Source organism: Vulpes lagopus, chromosome 2 (assembly GCF_018345385.1).
Source record: "Vulpes lagopus strain Blue_001 chromosome 2, ASM1834538v1, whole genome shotgun sequence".
Taxonomy (NCBI): domain Eukaryota; kingdom Metazoa; phylum Chordata; class Mammalia; order Carnivora; family Canidae; genus Vulpes; species Vulpes lagopus.
In genome coordinates, this window is record NC_054825.1 from 125,314,794 (window position 1) to 125,334,491 (window position 19,698).

At 39.4% G+C, this 19,698-nt stretch overlaps 1 protein-coding gene across 3 annotated transcripts in view; it reads left to right on the top strand.

The window, feature by feature from the left end:
- The window catches only part of LAMA2 (laminin subunit alpha 2), a 580,308-nt gene that overhangs the window by 520,820 nt on the left and 39,790 nt on the right, over positions 1-19,698 (top strand). For 2 of the 3 annotated variants that reach the window (XM_041737419.1, XM_041737408.1), the window contains 6 exons: positions 1,856-2,018; positions 2,709-2,853; positions 9,414-9,552; positions 11,602-11,613; positions 14,395-14,515; positions 17,340-17,516. In XM_041737419.1, the coding sequence (XP_041593353.1) occupies positions 1,856-2,018; positions 2,709-2,853; positions 9,414-9,552; positions 11,602-11,613; positions 14,395-14,515; positions 17,340-17,516 (757 nt within the window). The remainder of the gene's footprint in view (positions 1-1,855; positions 2,019-2,708; positions 2,854-9,413; positions 9,553-11,601; positions 11,614-14,394; positions 14,516-17,339; positions 17,517-19,698) is intronic. The other variant, XM_041737425.1, reaches the window with a different exon arrangement.

The window sequence follows — 19,698 nt, forward strand, 5'->3', positions numbered from 1 at the left end:
AAGGGTTAGTTGACTTGCACCAGGGCTTCAGTGAGATTTCACATCAGACTCCAGGATACCTGACGTCTACTCTGCTATTTCTTTTATTCATGTTGAAAGAATTGATAGATTAAGAACATAAAAAACATCAGGTATAAATACCCCAGAGTTCTCATTTAAAAAAAAAAAAGTGATATCTTTTTTTATTCCAATACTTATTTTGTGTAGTGAGATTTTTGTGTTTGTTTAAATTATAAGTAACATTGGGTCATGGGGTCACAAGTAACAAGATGTATTGGGTCAGAGCATCCAGGAAACTGTTAGCAGCAATTCCCACAAGCCTTTCCGGGTTTGTCCATAATACTGTGACAGCATATAATGCAAATCCTAGTATTTGAGAACTTGAAAGGACTTCTTCTTGGTAGACTCTACACAACATTCTCTTATCTCTAAGGCGGTGATCCAGAAATTAATGGATTTGTCGTAATGATGAAGAAAGGCCAAGTCATAGCCAATTTATTCACTATCAGTTATACAGCTAATAGTCTGACTTAGTTCCTCAGACATTCAGTTAGCACTTTGCAGGAACATTGAAAAGCATCTTTTAAGTTTACATTAGAAAAAAAAATTATGACATCATCTGATCTTATTCCAAATTAGATATAACTTATAATTACAAAGATCTGACTATGTTAGACACAGAATAAGACTCTTCTCTTCTTTTTGTCTTCAGTTTTATCTCTCTCTGGTCCAGGGTCAGAAAAAAAGGCCAACTTGTCTAAAACATGGAACAGTTCTTCCTTCAAGAGCTTGTTAATGTTTGTAGGCTGTTACTTTCCTCACTTAGCCAAGATTTCATGCAAATAATATTCTAGGCTCTTATTATTCTACAATGACATTACTGTAGTATTTCTCCATATCTCCTTTCTACCCTCAAGTTAATGCAACACTCCAATTTCAGCAATTTAAATATATGCTAATATGCAGATATTTAGAGTTTTAAAAAGCCTCCACAACTTGAGACTTACTCTGTAACAACATCATTAGATAAATTGATTGATAGATGATAGATAACCTCACTTGAAAAAGAAATGCTTTTAAATGTTATAATCTTGTAAACAAGATTTATCTTTGATATTTCTTAATTATTCAACCAACATTGATTGACCATATGGTTTCTGTGGAACAATTTTCTATACTAAAATCTCCTTCACTCTACATATACTGTATTCTACTATGAGCCATGTACTGTGCTAGGTGCTGTGTTTGGGCCTGGCATAGAGCCTGGCCCGTAATCTCTGGTTGGTCTCACAGAGCTTGCAATCTACTTGAAGAACACAGATAACCACCGAAATAGATAGAGCCATCCTTTGACATCTTAATTTAATTTGTCCCAGAAAAATCTATTGGACAGCAAGCATTCACATAGTAGGGCCCTTTTTTCTCCTTATGGCTTTTTTTCCTTATAACTCTAAATTTGTATCTTTTAACCACCTTCACTCATTGCACCCACGCCCCTCTTATTATGCTATCTATGTGAGACATGTAATAACACATTCTCATCTCAGTCCATCCAACCCCCCCCCAAAAAAAACCCACCTGTTCACACCACTAAGACATACTTAATCTACCAAGTATTTTAGTAGAACATAAAGCATTTAAAATATCAGTGACAGTTATTGAACTCCAAATAAAGTCCAATTAAGGAGTGATTGCTACTTGGCACTAAAGATAGAGAAAAATGGAAGGATGAAAGATCTATTTGGGATGGTTCCTGTCCTATAATGGCTCACCATCTAGTCTCAGAAGATAATTTGCTGTACTGAATGCTGATGGACAAAACAGACATTGATTCCTGTGAAATGTCTCTCTTCAGTCCTCAGGTAGAAGATAGTGAAGGGACTATTCAGTTTGACGGAGAAGGGTACGCCCTGGTCAGCCGCCCCATTCGCTGGTACCCCAACATCTCAACGGTCATGTTCAAGTTCAGGACATTTTCTTCAAGTGCTCTCCTGATGTACCTTGCTACACGAGACCTGGTAAAGACTTGCCCGCTGATCTTCCATGATTAAAAGTTTGTTTGCCTCTTTTCCATAGGATTCCAATACAATTATCAGTTATTGTTAGATTATCAATTATTATTCAAAAGATTCTGGGATGGCAGTGTGATAGCCAGAAGTAAATGATGCAGATAGTACTTACATATTTTCATTGATAAATTCAATTACAGATGCAATTTTATTATTATTTATTATCAGTACACTCCCCATATAATCCCTTAAGAGAAGCATCCAGTAAAGATTCCTCCAGGATGGAATCATGTGGCAGCAAAACTAGTCCCTAGTCTTCTTCTAAAGATCTAAGTTGAAAAGTGGCTCTAAATGTCCTCATTATTTCCAGGTTAATATGTCTCAGTAAATTCTTCCAGGGAACTACCTTTTAGTTGAATTAATATCCTTTCAAAGGAATCTCCTTTATTCTCCTGTCCAAGGAGATGTCCTAGTAATTTGGTTGTGACTACTTGTACCATAACATCACACCCACAAACATTCGCAAAGTGGTAACACCAGTTCGATTTCCCAAGTGGATATCACTTACACATCAACACACGCAGTGACTTAGCCATAGGCCCTGTTATAAACCCCCACTCACAAAAAAAGTAAATACACAGAGAAATACACTATTTCTCTGTGTACTGAATCACTGGTGTATTTTTACTCTATTGATAGAAAGATTTCATGAGTGTAGAGCTGACTGATGGGCATGTAAAAGTCAGCTATGATCTGGGCTCAGGAATGGCTTCCGTGGTCAGCAATCAAAACCATAATGACGGGAAATGGAAATCCTTCACCCTGTCAAGAATTCAGAAACAAGGTGAGTTTCTATCATAATAATGGACTGTGAGCCTTGATCATGCTATCCAGCACTCCTGTGTCCCTAATCATGTGGAGGACCGTCTGTAATTTTAGGTACTCACAAATTCTGTGAAAAATGCAGATAGTCATTTCTTTGGCTTAGATTATAGGTGACTTGGTTTACACATGACTGATTGAAGAGCCAAATGGTTCTCTGTCATTTTCTTTGGAAACTGAGAGCTTAATTTGAAAGCATAACACTGTCTTCCAACTTGTAAAAATTAAATCCTGTACCAGGTCTGAAAAGGTTGGGTGCTTTGCTTTTCTTTCCTTCTTGTTTTACCAAGATGTGGCCGTTAGTGTGACCCACCGTGGAATTTGTGGGGGCAGAAGAGCGCAGCAGCCAGGTCTTTGCTTTTTAAAAATGCCAAACATGTATGTGTGCAGGTAAGGAATTGAAAAATAATCATGTAACATTTTTATAGTCCAGGAGCTCTCGAAAAATATACTCACAAACACTATTTCATTTGCCGAGATAAGCAGGTGTTTGTTCTGGTGTTAGCGAAAGGGAAACGTGGGCTCAAACGTGGGCTCAAGCTTACCTGTGGTCTACGGGGAATATACATAAGATCTCATGACCACGGCAGAAATCCAAGTCTGTTGGGTCTTAGTGCTGCTACTGTCATTTCAGTGAAGTTCCCCTAGTTCTGTGCACGATAGGATTACCAGTATCTGCAAATGAAATTTGATACTTCCGTTTATAAAATTAAACCTAATTACTTTTGACCATGCCGGTGTGACAATTGATGAGAATTTCGGTTTAACTTTGCACCACCCTTCACTTCCTGCCTTGAACACAGCTAGCAAGCACCCACTAAGTGCTGCGCCACATCTGAGTGAGGCCTGGGGCAGGTCCTTGCCTTCAAGGAACGTGCAGTCTAGTGGGGGAGATAGACAAGTAAATCAATCAACGGTGAGAGGATATAAAGCTAGTGGCTGCATCAAGATAGGTACGGTAGGTTGGGAACCTCAGGAGAGAGATGCTGAAGTCACTCAGAGAGGTCAGCTCCCGGGGAAGGGCCTGAGGCATCAGCAGAAGGTGAGGACTTCACTAGATAGACAAGGAGGTGAAAGTTGTGTGAAAGCAGGGAGGCCTCAGAGAGCATCATACATCACACATCATTGTACGCCATTTTCCACTTGCTCCTCCTTGAACATGGAGGCCTGGAGAAACCCTTCAGTTTGAACCAACACTGGTTAGTGCTACGTGAGTCACAGTGCTGTGTTACACATCACCTTGTAAGGGAGGTGCACGTGCATTTGTGTAGTACCTAAGAAAAACATTTAACCCTTTTTGACCCAACATTTCCCAAACTTCTACAATCACCAAAATCTTTCCATTCCTATAAGGCTAAGAGTCTGCTGAACACATTTTGGGAAATGCTTTAGTTAATGTCCAGGAGCAAGAAATTTCCCATCCCTTTCTGCATCCTTCTAGCCTCTAGCCTGATTAAGAATCAAGTTGACATAGGACTAGAAAAACAGGACAAAATCAAATTTTGTACATGCAGGGAATAGACACACACACACACACACACACACACACACACACACACATGGGAATTCCAAAATCAGTCAGGCAAAATGAGGTATCCAGGTCGTTTTGAACTCAGAAGAGGGGAGTAGTCTGGGACTTCAAAGGGAAGAATGCAATTTATAGGAAGATAAAAACAACAAAAAAGGTAAATGGTAAATAAGTTTGTGTCGAGTCATTCAGAAACAATGGACAAAGGGGACTTTGATCACACAGGCCTTGCCAGGTTCCTCCCATGTGCCACCCCTGGTTCACCATATCGTGATCGCGCTCTTCCTTGAGCAGGTCTTCTATCTAAATTCTTAGGCATTTGTGGGGGGAGGTTAAAGGGCTCTTCCTGAATCTACTGGCCTTTTTATTGCCCGTTTTTCCCCCCAAGTTTTTATTTAAACCTAACTAGTTAACAGGTAGTGCGTATTAGTTTCAGGGCTAGGACTCAGTGATTCATCACTTACCTACAAGACCTGGGGTTCGTTACAGCAAGTGCCCACCTTTATCCCCATCACCTTTTTAACCCATCCATACCCCTACACACACCTCCCCTCCAGGAACCATCAGATTATTCTCTATAGTTAAGAATCTGTTTCTTGGTTTGCCTCTTTCCCTGCCCCTGCCCCCCACCCCATGTTCATTTTGTTTCTTGAATTCCAGGTATAAGTGAAATCATACGCTATTCATCTTTCTCTGACTCATTTCACTTAGCACAATCCTCTCTAGCTCCATCCACGTTGTTGCAAATGGTTGTGATTATTTTTTAATTCAAACTCATCTTGTCAGAGTGGCCCACCTGGGGGTAGCCTGCCCTTAGCCCCCAGTAACTGCAAGTAAATCCATTGCTAACATAGATGAATGTTGGCAAAAAATTATCCGATGAGGCTAGAGAAGTAACAGAGCCAGTTCATGAAAGGCCTTGTGAACAAAGCTAATGAGTTTCAACTTTATCCTGAAAGCTATAGGGAACTACTAAGAGTTTTAGCCAAGGCTGTGACACCATCAGATTTATGCTTTAGTAAAGTTCCCTTAGATAACTTTGGAGGGTAGATTTATGACCATTTCAGGGGCTGCTGAAGTCTGTAGTAAACCAAGTGAAGAGCGAGGAGAAGGAAATCATGAGAATGGAGAGGAAGGAGTAGAATTGAAAGATATTAAGCATTTTACAATCAAGGAGCTTTGTGATATATTCAATGTGAAGGATAAGTGTTTTAAAAGGGAGGGGTATCAAGAATAATTTCTTTTTATTTCCTTAAATAACAACAACGTTTTAGTGCCCTTTTACCAAGCTATTGGATATAAAAAGAGAATAGGTTTTCTAGAGATGCTGAGCTTTATTTTGGACATATTGTATAAAAGGCACTTTTACTCTCTTTAGCAGCCTAGGGAAGTTGTGTAATTGGCAGGCAATCCGTTGTGTGTACCTGAGCTTCCGCGGAGCCATAGGGGAGATGGACAGCTTGGAATCATTATTATGCCATTAATAGTTGTAGCTGAACAGAGATGAGAAAAACCAAGCAGTCATCTCTCGAGTGAGATGATGCAAAGCCCTGGAGCAAACAGCAGTATTGAAGGGGGCATAGTAGAGGCAAAGCCCACAAAGGAGGCTGAAAAAAAATATTTGGAGAAAGGAGAAATGAGGAAGATAAGTTTTCAGAAGATCAAACTGAAGGCAGAGTGACCAGTTAGGTTCAAGAATAGTCCAGGCGGGAGATGAATGATGGCTTGAAATAAGAGTTACCGTGGGCTTTGATGCTAGGGAAATGCAGAAGAAATCCACAGCGTGATAGCACCACACAGTTATCAAAACACCAGCAATTAAAAAGACTGAGCATACCCAGGGCTGGCAAGGACGTGGAGCAAGTGGAATTCTTACACATCTGCCGATAAGGATGGAAAATGTACAGCCGCACTGGAAAGCAGGCTCGCAGTTTCTTAACAGGTTAAACATGTGCCTATGATGCGAACCAGCCCTTCCACTCCCACGCATTCACCCCAGACACCTGAAGCATATATCCATACAAAGACCTTGTACCAGAGTGTCCACAGCACCTTTAAAGGGTGACGCTCAAAAAAAAAAAAAAAACTAGAACATCTATTAACAGGTTGACAGATATGCAGATTGTTGTGTATGCTCACAATGGAATACTATGTAGCAATACAAAATAATGACTATTAATATGCACACAAAACGGATGAGTATCAAATATTCTTAGTGAAAGAAGGCAGATGTAAAGGAATACGTTTATGTCAAGTATATAGAAAATACAAATGAACTGATAGAGCAGACGGAGGCAATGGAGAATGAGGTTGTGTAGGGAGGCACAAGGACGAGGGATATCGAAGAGGCATAAGAAAACTTTTAGGGTGCTGGATATGTTTGGTTTTTTTGAATGCGGTGATGGTTTCATGGATGTACACATATGTAAAAAATCATTAAATTGTATCCTTTCAACATAGGCGACTTAAACTATGTCAATTATGGTTTGGTAAAAAATGTTTTAAGAAGATAGGGTAGATATTAGTGTTGTTTAGGAGATAAAATTATCAGGGCTGTTGACTGATGAGATGTGGAACGGTGAAAGGACAGTCAAGATGAGTCTCTAATTTAGGAGATTGGGTGGGGGGATCATGGTGCCACCAAATAAATAATGTGGATTTGGGTATAGAAAGATAACCATTTCAATCTGGAATATATTTTGTTTGAATTTTATCTGAGAAGATATACCGATGATGGTGTCTCACCTGTTGGATGTGAGTTTCCAGGCAACAGTCAGGTCCAGGCATATATATTTCTGAGTTGTCAACATATAGTAAGTAGATATAAACTGGGAGGTTGCCTGGATAGCTAAAATCCAAGAAGTAGCCAAATGAAGACACATTAGGGAACATAACACTTCAGAAGTGCTCAAAGAGATAAGTCACGGAGAAGGAGATTGAGGATGAGGTTGCTTTAAGGTACAAGACAGAGAGGCTGGCATTATGAAAGCCAAAAGAGGATATTTCCTAGAAGGAAGGGAATGTTCACAACCTCAAATACTGCATAGACATGGATTAAGATAAGGACCAAAAGCCCCCACCGGGTTTGGACATGGGGAGGTCCCTGTGGATTTGAGCAAGATGAGACTCCACGGAGTAGCGGGAGACGGATGCAAATAGGCCTTCCTTTCCATGACCAGATTAGCTGTTTTGTGTGAGTTCAGTTAGAAGAACCACAGCCACCTCCAGAGATGTGCCATTCCCCTCAAGTGCACCACTAGAGACACAAGGTGGAGAACAGTCATTTCGATTTTCACCGAACAAGAGAATAAAGGAATCACCAAGTAACAATTCATTTACAAGAACTCAGCATTGATTATAAAAGACTTCCCAAGCCCCTACTCTTGGTCTAGCATTTAATAAGACCCTTATTTCCCTGCTTACCCATAAATGATGTCTGAACTCATCAACTCTGAAATTTTATGTGAATAGCTATTCTGGAAGGGAAAGAAATAGGGCAGGAAATAAAAGCAAGTGTTAGCATTTCCTAGCAGAACCCACTTCACTGCTATCACTCAGGAAGGGGAGAGGAAAGCCCTTCCTTTAACTCAGTAAAAATATGCCACCCTGTGTCTCACCGCTGGAGTTAACGCTTGGGCCAGTGAGTTTCAATTCAACTTATTTCTGCTCTTTAATAAGTTTTTCTTAGAATGGTTTCTAAAAATGCATATATTCGCTCAGGGAAAAGGGAGAAAACTACCTCCAGTCGCTGGCTTGCCTGCAAGAGAAAAGCAACATCTCATTTTCACAGACACCATTAAAATCTGTACCGGATCGGTAGAAAGAGGCTATTTCCATGTTCCAGTCAACAGCTCCTTATGAAAACTTCTTTGCTGATCTGGGTAAAAAGGAATATGAATGAAAAAGTCTTGAAAATGGTTTTATAATTTTTTTTTTTAATTTTAGCCACCGGTCCGGTCAATAAGATATGTGCATGTAAAATTAATGTCTGTATGAAAGTAATTAATTTTTTAAATCTTGACTTGCTAAGTATTTTTAATAGGATGATTATTTAACAGGTGTTTCTTTTTTATTTTTACAAAGCTCTACTTTGAGGATTTGAGGTATTCATTGCTTTGGTATTTTATTTTGGTCATTTTTTAATAAGCTAATTATGTTTAAGAAACTTTCTACCGATTATGGTGGAATTTTTTTGAATTTGATATTTTTCTTTGTTTCTCAAAGAACACTATTCTAAAAGATGATGTGTTAAGGGAAAATAATAATGCTCCGTGGTTAAATAAATTTGGGAAATACTTTTTTTGCTCTATGTCCCCCTGTGGGAACATTACATTGAATATTAGTATGTTGAAAGATCTGGGCAGTCATAAAATTAAAATATATGTTTAATTTTGCTTAACCCAATGTTTGTCATATTTATTTGAACCAGGAATATCCAGGAAACTAGCATTCCAAAGAATAAACCTTTAGAAATACCCGTATAATCCACCAGTTCAAATAGCCATTTTCAGATCCTTGCTAATTCAGATCCACTATCAGGCAAAGATTCAGAGGCCAAATCTCTCATGATAATAAACTGATGCCTCAATGTGCATCGAGGGTCCAAAATATGGGAAGCGGTTGAAGGCTGGGCCTAAACAAATAATAATGGTGAGAAGCACATAATTCAGAAAGAGCCCAGCCTGGCTCTTCAAAATGAAGGGGAGAAAATCAATGAGATAAGGGGTTCCTGTCGCCTTTCTGTACAAAACAGTTTAAACAGAGAAGAGCCTCTCCTTTCCTTTGTCTGGCTGTTATTTTTATGCCCTTTTTGTAGATAATAATTTATTTTTATCAGTGTCGCTGCTTCTGCAGTTATTAAATAGACGTGTGTAGTACAGACGCTTGAGAAAGTCAATGTTAATTTGAGAATGAGAGTAAGTTTATATTGAAGTAACAGCAGTGATACGGATGTGGCTGGTCTTGCTCATCTAAGCCTTTTCTTTCCTTTACAGCCAACATATCAATCGTAGATATAGATACTAACCAGGAGGAGAACATAGCGACTTCATCTTCTGGAAACAACTTTGGCCTTGACTTGAAAGCAGATGACAAAATATATTTTGGTGGTCTGCCAACACTGAGGAACTTGAGGTAACTCAGTGTGTATTTAGAGCTAAGGATTAAGTTTTAATTAAATGGCCACTCTGCTCACTCGAGTTCTGAAGTTTAATTACAACAGGAATGTCACATAACCTTTAGTTGCAGAAAGGCTTAATTAAAAAAAAAAATCATGTTACATGTTAGAACAACACCTGGATTTAGAAACCCAAGGATTAATTTGATATCTCTGTTGAAGGGATGGATGGAAATCACGATTTCTCTCATATTCACCTGATGAAAAGAATCATAAAAGTAATTAAAGGTAGAGACTAGAGTTGCATGTGCATCTTGTAATTGCCTTTTTCTTGCATTGTAACTGGAGATAATGGCAGGCTGACACTGCTTAGTGTTCTAAAAATCAGTCAGTGTTCCAGGATACTGTGAGGATAACCTAGTTTATTGCTAAGCATTAGCGTGTTAATGGTATGTTGGAGCTTTTCCATATGCCTAATGCTAAAGCTATATTAGGAATTCTCGTGCCTGTGCCAACATTTTTTTTAGATTTCACATATGTTTTTTTAGATAGCAGGATGGGGAGATATAATTAGCTCATAGTTTAGTTCAAAAAATAAATGCCAGCAACCAAAAAAATCTCAGAAAATATTTCATATGGTATTTAATTAATGTACTGCTTGTTGTAAAACATCTCGTAAGAAATAAAAGTTATAAAGCACTTGATGCTCAATAAATGTTAATTGAATTTAACTAGAATGGAATGAATCGATTTGGTTAAACCATGAGAGTTTACTACAAATACAGACTACTATGTTTTAGAGTTTCGTTGAGTTAGTTTTTAGTTGTTAGAAATGTCCTATCTCGGTTGTTTCTACTCTAAAAAGACACACCACGATTGGAGGTAATCTCAGAATAATTGAAAAGCATGGTAGTTAGTTGTTCTCCTATTTTCCAGATGAGTGGAGTGCACATACCTCATTTTAGGATAGCTAGCATACAGACTGGGTTTTACTCTTCTCCATGTACCTAAACCCATAGACCAGGCAACTAACTTCCAGTCTTTCAAGGGTTTAAGTTAATACATTTCATGGGGCACATAAACCAGCTCTGCATTCATCCACGTTATAATGGACTTGTGGCAGGAATGTAAACCTAAAATATCTGGTCAGAAAAATCATTGCAGATCAAATGCATTTGAATAGTAATGTAGTGATGACTCAAAAATCTATTTATTCAGTCAACAAGTGTCTGTTGAGCACCTACTTTGTGTCAGACACCATAGAAATACTAAGGATCCAATGGTTGCTTAAGTCTAGGATTTGTTTTGCAAGATCATTAAGTAAATTCCCTACAAGTGAATTGAATATAGCCAAAGCAAGGCTATGGAGGCATGGCTTTATCTATTCTAGCGATGACTCTCTTTTAATGATCATAAAGTGATTTTTAGGAATTATCTGCAAAAGTATGTATGTTAACCAAGTTGAGACGGGTTTATGTATTAGTTTTCAGACTACATACCTAATGAGTCTGTATTGCTAAGATGCTTTTACTTGCACAGTACAGCATTTTACAATATTTCTATGGCACATATTCCAATATAATCTTTAGACACATATCTGTGACTAAGCAAGGAGCCGCGCATTCATAGTTGGCTGTTATTTTGCCCACAGACAGGATCTTAATATGATAAAGTTCAAGCGATGAGGTAAAGTATTTTTACATGTGTTAAATGCAAGCTCATTGAGAGGCAATATTTATTAGCTACTCATGAATACTATGGCATAGTAATGTTTGTGCATTTTCCCATTCATAAGATAGATTAAAATTAGTATTTTAAATTTAGACATCAAAATAAAAATGTCCCAAGAGAGCAGTGTGGAAAATGGTCATCTTTGGATTCTAATTTCACTGTGGCCAAGGGCATATGTCTGTTTTCTGTTCTGTGGGTTTTGCTACATTCCCTTCCTCCTAAGATCCCTGTGAGATACTTTTTAAGAAGACTTAGGAATAAAGTTTATTGTTTTACTAAATGAAAATGCAATTATAAGTAAATTGTGTTTGTTTTTTCTCTTCCCTTTGACCTAGTATGAAAGCAAGGTAAAATTTAAATTATGCATTATGCATGTCTTCTTCGAGTGCATGGGTTGGGTAAGCGTGGCTTCTTAGATAAAGCGGTGGTGCAGAAGCAGAGCAGCACCTACGCGGCTTTATTCATACATTTCATGAGCAAGTACGGCTGCATTCTGAGTTCTCATGCTGTCCCTTACTTACAAAGATGCTGCTGCTCACCCACCGGGAACTGGGCTGCGATTTCCCTTATTTCACCCGCCATGAGGACAGATTGGCTCTGCTTATTTTTCCAGCTGCCCAAGCACAGTGGCCCCTGGTGCACATACACAGCAGCACACACGCCAAGGGAAGCCGGTCAGGCTCAGGGGCCCCTGTAGGTCTGGGGAACAGAGCAAAACAGTCTGAAGGGTTGAACCCTGGACTCCGATCTCCGTAGCACCATGCTGTCTGCTGAACCATCGCCCTGTGCTCCCGAATGCTCACCACTGCCTTGCTGCTTTTTGCAAGCCTGCAGATACGCAAGCGTGTACAGGGCCCTTGCACCTCTTTGCAAAGCTGCTTATTATCATTATGTTGATATAGAATTATCTGTGAAGCCAGATAAAAGATACCTCTGGAAATACTATATTTAAAAACAAGTGTTTGCCTTAATGGTGAAGAAGCTTGTGGACAGCCTCCCTCGCTTCCCAGAAGCGTTTTAAATGCCGTTTGCAGAAAGGCATCAGCATGAGAGCTATGAGCAGCAGGTCTCTGTACGCGGCTGATGATACCCCAGAGACGTGCGCAGCCTGGCACACTCTGGCCAGAGCCTGGTGCTTTGGTATCGCAGAGCCTAGCTAGGCCATCTTTCTGGAAAGGAGCTACTATGGCTGAACTTATCCAAGGCATTTTTAAAGCAAAGGCCAGACTTCTAATAGCAGAAAGTGGAATATATGGAAATGAAAGTATATACAAAAAGCAAAATCCGAGGTGTTTTGTCACAATGGAGTGATGAGCCGAGTCGTGTTATTTGCTGAGACGGCTCAAAGGCAAAGGCTGGCTTTTGGTGGAAATGTATAGACCCCTGGAGTGACACTGTGTGGCTTCGTAATGCTGCCTTTGAGGCCAATAGAGGAAGCAGGGACTTGTGGTTACCATCAGGAGTCTGATCACCATACGTGATTGCTTATCGCCCATGCTCTTCCTCGCGTTGAGCCTGCTACAGCATTGTATTTTGAGATAGTTCACTGTATGTCCATGAAACAGTGAAGTACATGACTTCTAGAGGTGATTTACTTCATTGATAAGACCTCTGAAGAAATGGCGCTAAATCCGTTCTCCTCTAAAGGAAGATGAACACTCGGAAGGAAATCCACCCGTTCCCTTCACTTTATAAACAATATTATAAGCAAGATCCTCACCCTCCAGTTGGGTACATCCTTCGTAATAACCAACTGACTGAAGAGAAGGAGAAGACATTGGGAATAAGGGGAAATGATCAAAGAAATGAAGTGGCTCCAGAGAGAGAGAGAGAAAGGAATAAATACTTGGCATGACATATATCACCTGATACACATATCACATACCAGGATCTGATTTCTGTTCCCACCTCTTTTTCCTCATTCCATGTGTTTTATTGAGGCCAAAAAATGGCATCATGGGACCAGAAGGAGAGAATTAATCACTATCCTAATAGTATTTTGGTGTTTATTAGACAGGTATTACCGATGCTTATTAACACCAAAAAAAGTATTATGATTTTTTAACCCAATAGACCTGGACTGTTCCATATGGTAGCCATTAGGCACAGTGAATAGTTAACTTTTAATTACAAAAAATAACAATGTTCAGCTTCTCATTGGCCTGAGCTTCATTTCAAGGGTCAGTAGCCACATGTGACACGTAACTATCGATTTGGACAGAATATTTCCATCTCTGTGGAAAGTTCTATTGGACGGTGCTGCTATCAACTAAATAAACAATTACCCTCACTGACATTTTACCAGCTTCTGTTTATTGAGCACCTACTGAGTGCTAGCATCTTCGTATTTTTCTAAGAAGTAATGAATAAAAAGTAAACATTCAAATGCTATTTTGGGGGTATAGAAGCCATCTTCAACCTTATTGGAAAAAATGTATGTTTTTTACCTTTGGCCGCTTTATTTTGTTATTGCTCCAAAATACAATAAGGACTTTGGGGTCAATCTGTAAATCCATCGTTGCAGTATTTTTTTTTTGTGACTATGTAATCCAAAAGAATGTTTCTTTGGCTTTGTTTCTGTTAAAAGCTTTAAAGAGCATAAAATATTTTCTTAATCTTTGGCTACCCTTAATCCCCCCGCAAAAAAGCCTCAATGAAAAAAATGTTGTCTTCTCAAAATAAATGAGTACAGATATCTTCCCCCTAAATTTTGAGCAACTTTTTTTTTTTTTACTTTTTTGGTATATAGTTTTATCATGCTGCCTACACATTTGTCTACTCTTTGGTACCAAAAAAAAAAAACAACACATATGAAGCCCTTAAGAAATCAGTTAATTCCTGGACCTTGAATTTAAAGGCTGTGGTGACATTAATTTAAAAGAGAGCAAGAAAAACTGCATAAAGATTCTTTCTTCAGGATTAGGGTAATATCCGTGTAACCCAACCAGGAGGTAGTGGAGGCAGAGTCTGCTGAGCACGTACGTGTGTGCACCTGTGACGGTTTGAGGGACACCTGCCTGCCCGTGTGTCAGCCTGCCCCATGTGGCTTGCACCCTGTAATCACAAACACTGTACTGCCATTTCCCTGAAGGTCACACTTTTTTGTTTTCCATGTAACTTTTCAACAGACCAGAAGTAAATTTGAAGAGATATTCCGGCTGCCTCAAGGATATCGAAATTTCCAGAACTCCATATAACATCCTCAGCAGTCCTGATTATGTTGGTGTTACCAAGGGGTGTTCACTAGAGGTTAGTTTGGTTTTTTAATGGCTCCCTAAATGCTTCCATACCTGATTTCACTTACGTAGTTTTGGTGCTCTTGTTAACCTATTTTAGATTCCCAGGGACCCTAGTCTTAGCTATGCTTAAATAACAAAGCGATGTTGAAGCACGTCCATAAATCACCACAGTCACATAAACGTAGGCAACGGTATGATTGAACACTCAAAATTGTGAACCAATTCTCCATGTGTGTAACACTTCATAACATGTATTTTTAATATTAATCTCTTTTCTGGTTCTCTCCTCCTTTCCAGTACTACTCTTCCCTCGTTCTTGTCATCTATTTTAGACTTACGTCCTCTTCAGGTATTACATATAGCTTTGTGCAGCAGCCCTAAGTTTTTTTTTCCAGAATATACTAGGAATTTACACAAATAACAAGCAACCACGTACACCATAAACATTAGTGCTTAGCATCTTGTCTATCGTTTGAAAGTCAAACCTCCGTGTCTTTGAAAATGGCACCGATTAGGAACCGTCCACCAAGACCATCTTTGGCAGGACTGCGAAGTCCCCTGCTACTGGGCGTCTTCAGACCTTTTCTTTGTTGCAGAAGCAGCCCCCTTGTCCCATTGAACCCCTCTGCCCCGACTCTTCACTAGGGGCTGACTCATAGGAGACAGAACACAGGTCCAGCTCTGCTCTCTTAAAATGTCTATAAGGAAGAGTCAACAGTCATTAGGAAATAGTAGCAAGAAGTTTACGGGCATCCTAAAAGCAATAAGTTTGGGTTTATAAAAAAAAAAAAACAATGTTAAATGCATCATGCTTATAAAATTTTGATTACACTGATATGATACAACTGTTCATTTTAGCTGTTTTCTCCACTGTAATAATTCTAAGGCATGGTTGTAGGATTCAGGGAAGTGAAGGGAGGAGGAGGAGAAAGAAAAAGCGAATCCATCCCTGCGACATGAGATTTAAAGACTGGAACAGAACTTTTAGGGTCTTCATCATTAGAGGCTCCAATTTGGAATTAGCCATAGATATCCATCATGAGATGCTTGGGAATAATGGAAATACAGCATGAAAACTCGAAGGATCCATGCTGACTTCTTTAAGAAAGTTTTACTGAGAGTTTTAATCTTCCAAAGCCTAACTCTCATCCATGTCCAAAAGATATATACATGAGGATGGAAAACTGTCCAGAAAATGAATAACCTGTATGTGTGAAAATGCTAATTCTGTAAAGGTACTTTTCAGTCACCACGAATTATTTTACAACTGAAATACGAGGCAGAAATGATGTGAAAATAAATATTGAAAAGTCTGTGCAGTACTTTTATCTGAACTATCCAAAAGTCTATGATTTGAAAATTGGAAAAGAAAATAGATGATACATTTTACAACACTTATGTCACTTAACTGGGCCCGAAACACGGTGGGGAAAAAATATTCTGCGTTAGAGGATGCCTTGCTTTTACTCCAGCAAAATCCGGCACTTGTAAAATGAGCATTTTAAGCACTCAAAATGCCCGACTACATGGGTTTGCTTCCTAGCACCTTCATGCAGTGGAATCCTCCTGCCATTAAAAGTGATGATAAGATCTGTGTTCTGAGAGAGGTATCTCCCACATATGTGGTGAAAAAAAGAATTTACAGAAGAATGTGCCTACCGGGGTTTCGTTTAAATACAGAGAGGAGGAGAGAGGAAGAGGGCAATTTGTTGTGAAAAATAAATAAATGAATGCATGCATGCACGATAAACAGATGGATGAATGATAAAAGCTCCATGCTTTTATCAGCTTTGAGATGGGGGTGATTTTTGCTTTCTCTCTTTTGTACTTTGCTACTGTCTAAAATGTTATTGCTTTAAATTTATTATTAGGGACAATGGTACTATTTTCATTTTGAGAATTGGGCTTTGGAATGTTTGGTTTGTTTACTTTTCAGATTGAGCTTTCACGTAACTTTTTATTCTGCTAGAATGTATTTATACATTTGATAGCCATGGACATCTTCCCTTGGGCTCATCATGGAGAAAAATGCAGACATAGACCATGGTCAGACTCCTCTGTAAAACAGAAACAATTAGTTGATAGAGGGTATTCAAGGGATTATCAGAGTGTTTTCCAGGGCGATTTAGCAAGATAGATCTACACCAAAAGAAAATGTCATCTGTCGGTCATAATTGTGTGTATTTTAAATCAAAAGTGCTCAAATAAAAGCAGAGGCCAGAGGCACCTGGGTGGCGCAGTGGGTTGAGCATCCAACTCTTGGTTTCAGCTCAGGTCAGGACCACAGTGGGCTCCATGCTCAGTGGGGAGTCTGCTGGGGGGTTTTCTCCCTCTCCTTCTGCCCCTCCCCCTGCTTGCTCTCTCTCTAAAATAAATAAACCTTAAAAGAAAAAAAACAGAGGCCAGATTTTTTATTTTAACCCAAACTGCTCAGAAAGTTCAGTCATGCCTGGAAATAGTATTTCTTCAGTTACTGCAAGCTCTCCACATAACTGAGTCTCATGCTTTCTAAAACAATGTATTTCATGGTGATGCCGAGTGCCCAGAGGAGGGTGAGTGAGACAGAAATTTCGACATTTTCACTTCTTTTTGTTTTAAGGTTTTATTTATTTGAGAGTGCACTCGAGAGACAGTGAGCACGAGTAGGGGGAGAAACACACACAGAGAGAGAAGCAGACTCTCTGCTGGGCAGAGAGCCCGATGTGGGACTCGGTCCCTGACCCCAGGATCCTGACCTGAGCCAAAGGCAGACACGCTCATCCACCTGAGCCACCCAGGCGCCCCTAAATTTTCATTTCTGATGCTTTCTTCTCTTTTTTCCCTTTTGCCCACAGAACGTTTACACAGTCAGCTTCCCCAAGCCTGGTTTCGTGGAGCTGCCCCCTGTGCCAATTGATGTAGGGACAGAAATCAACCTGTCCTTCAGCACCAAGAATGAGTCTGGGATCATCCTCTTGGGAAGTGGAGGGACGCCAGCCCAACCCCGGAGGAAACGAAGGCAAACTGGACAGGTACCCTCCTACCTGGTTGGCAGGGCATTTTCCTTTGCGCTTATAGAAGACAGTTATTTTATAAGGAGCCTGACAAGACATTTAGGCTTTATACATTGCCTTTGTGGTTTTAGATTTGCATCACTTATTTCCACTCTCATCTTTTTTTAAGACAGTTATCTCCACAAGGATTTTCCTTGTTGGTCAGCTCTAGATGCACGGGCCCTTGTATTTGCACCCGTATTTCATATGGGCTCGGCATGTGTGTGTTTAAAGGGAGAAAGCTTACAATGTATTCAGATTACAATAATATCCCCTTATCTCTAAGTCTGATTACTTACCGCATCTGTAGATATCCCACTAGGGTCTCTTAAATTCAAATTTAGATCCCTTCTCGGATCAATTTCCCAGTTTTGCTAGCCTACATGATGCAGTCTCTTCAAGTCTGACCACCCCACCCTCTCTGGACACAGAGAAGGCAGGGAATGGGCATGGGATAGGAGAAAGCAAGTAGAGCCTAATGCACCCATGCATGGGCAGTGGCCTATGCCCAGGTTCACTCTTGACATGGAGAGGAAGCCCACAGAGTAGCTGCATTGTCAGGTGTGAACCTCAATTTCATACCCTACACCCGTACGATTCTGTTAAAAGCGATCTCTTAGGTGTCATAACTCTTTCCTGCCTTGATATTCCTCCCGGACTTTCCATCTTATGTTTTTAAATATATACATTTTTCCATTTAATCTTGTTTTTCTTAGTGAAAGAGGTCATAGGAATTATCTAGTCTACCATTGCCAAAGAATGGAAGGAACGCTTTACAAATATGCCCTCAAATATGGATGCATCCTTATCAACCAGGTTGCGGTGGTTGTGATTTTAGGTGTTTTTAAAGTCACATTTATAATTTAAAATTGAGTAGTCGGTAATACGGTTGACCCTTGAACAACATGGGAGTGAGGGACACCAACCCCCCCACTCAGTCAAAATTCCACATATAACTCTTCACTTCCCAAAGACAGAGTGTGCTACTAACTGGAAGCCTTACCCATAATGTAGTCACTTGATTAACACATACTTGTATGTTATGTATATTATTTGCTGTATTCTGAAAGTAAGCTACAGAAAAAATGTTATTAACAACATCATAAGGAAGAGAATACAGTATTTATCTTTAAAAAATCCACATGTAAGTAGATCCACACGGTTCAAATCCCTGTTATCCATGGATGTTATTATATAATAAATCTTATTCTTTTCCTGATGAAAAATAAAGACCGAACAATATAAATTCAAAGATATGAAACCATGAGTAACTTGGGTTATCTCAGGAATACAAGAGTATTTTAATATCAGAAAACCTAAAAATTATATAATCATCTCAATAGATGCAGAGAAACCATTTGGCAAAATTTAATACCCATTCCTGATTCTTTTTTAATTTTTATTTATTTATGATAGTCACAGAGAGAGAGAGAGAGAGGCAGAGACATAGGCAGATGCACCATGCACCGGGAGCCCGACTGGGATTAGATCCTGGGTCTCCAGGATCACGCCCGGGCCAAAGGCAGGCGCTAAACCGCTGCGCCACCCGGGGATCCCCATTCCTGATTTTAAAAACAAACAAATATGGATGGATATTAGAAACTGAAAAGAAATTTAAAAAGATGCACCACATACTGTATGATGCCATTTTCACAGATTTCTAATACAAGTAACATGAAGCAGGAGCTACTGGCTGGCTCAGTTGGTAGATCAGGTGACTCTTAATCTCAGGGTTGTAAATTTGAACCCCATGCTGGGTGCAGAGATTACTTAAAAATAATTTATTGTATTTATTTATTTATTTATTTATTTATTTATTTATTTATTTAAGTAACACTAAACATATTGTTTACAGATATATATGTGTGTGTGTGTGTGTGTGTGAATTTCCAAAAATAATTTTTAAAAAGCAAGGCACTGATAAAACTACAATCCGTGTTAGCGGTCCCCTCTAAGATGGTGAAGCTGGGCAATGGAGGAATTCTTTTATTTTTTTTTTTTGTAAATTTTTTTTTTTATTGGTGTTAAATTTGCCAACATGTAGCATAACACCCAGTGCTCATCCTGTCAAGTGCCCCCCTCAGTGCCCGTCACCCAGTCACCCCCACCCCCGGCCCACCTCCCCTTCTACCACCCCTTGTTCGTTTCCCAGAGTTAGGAG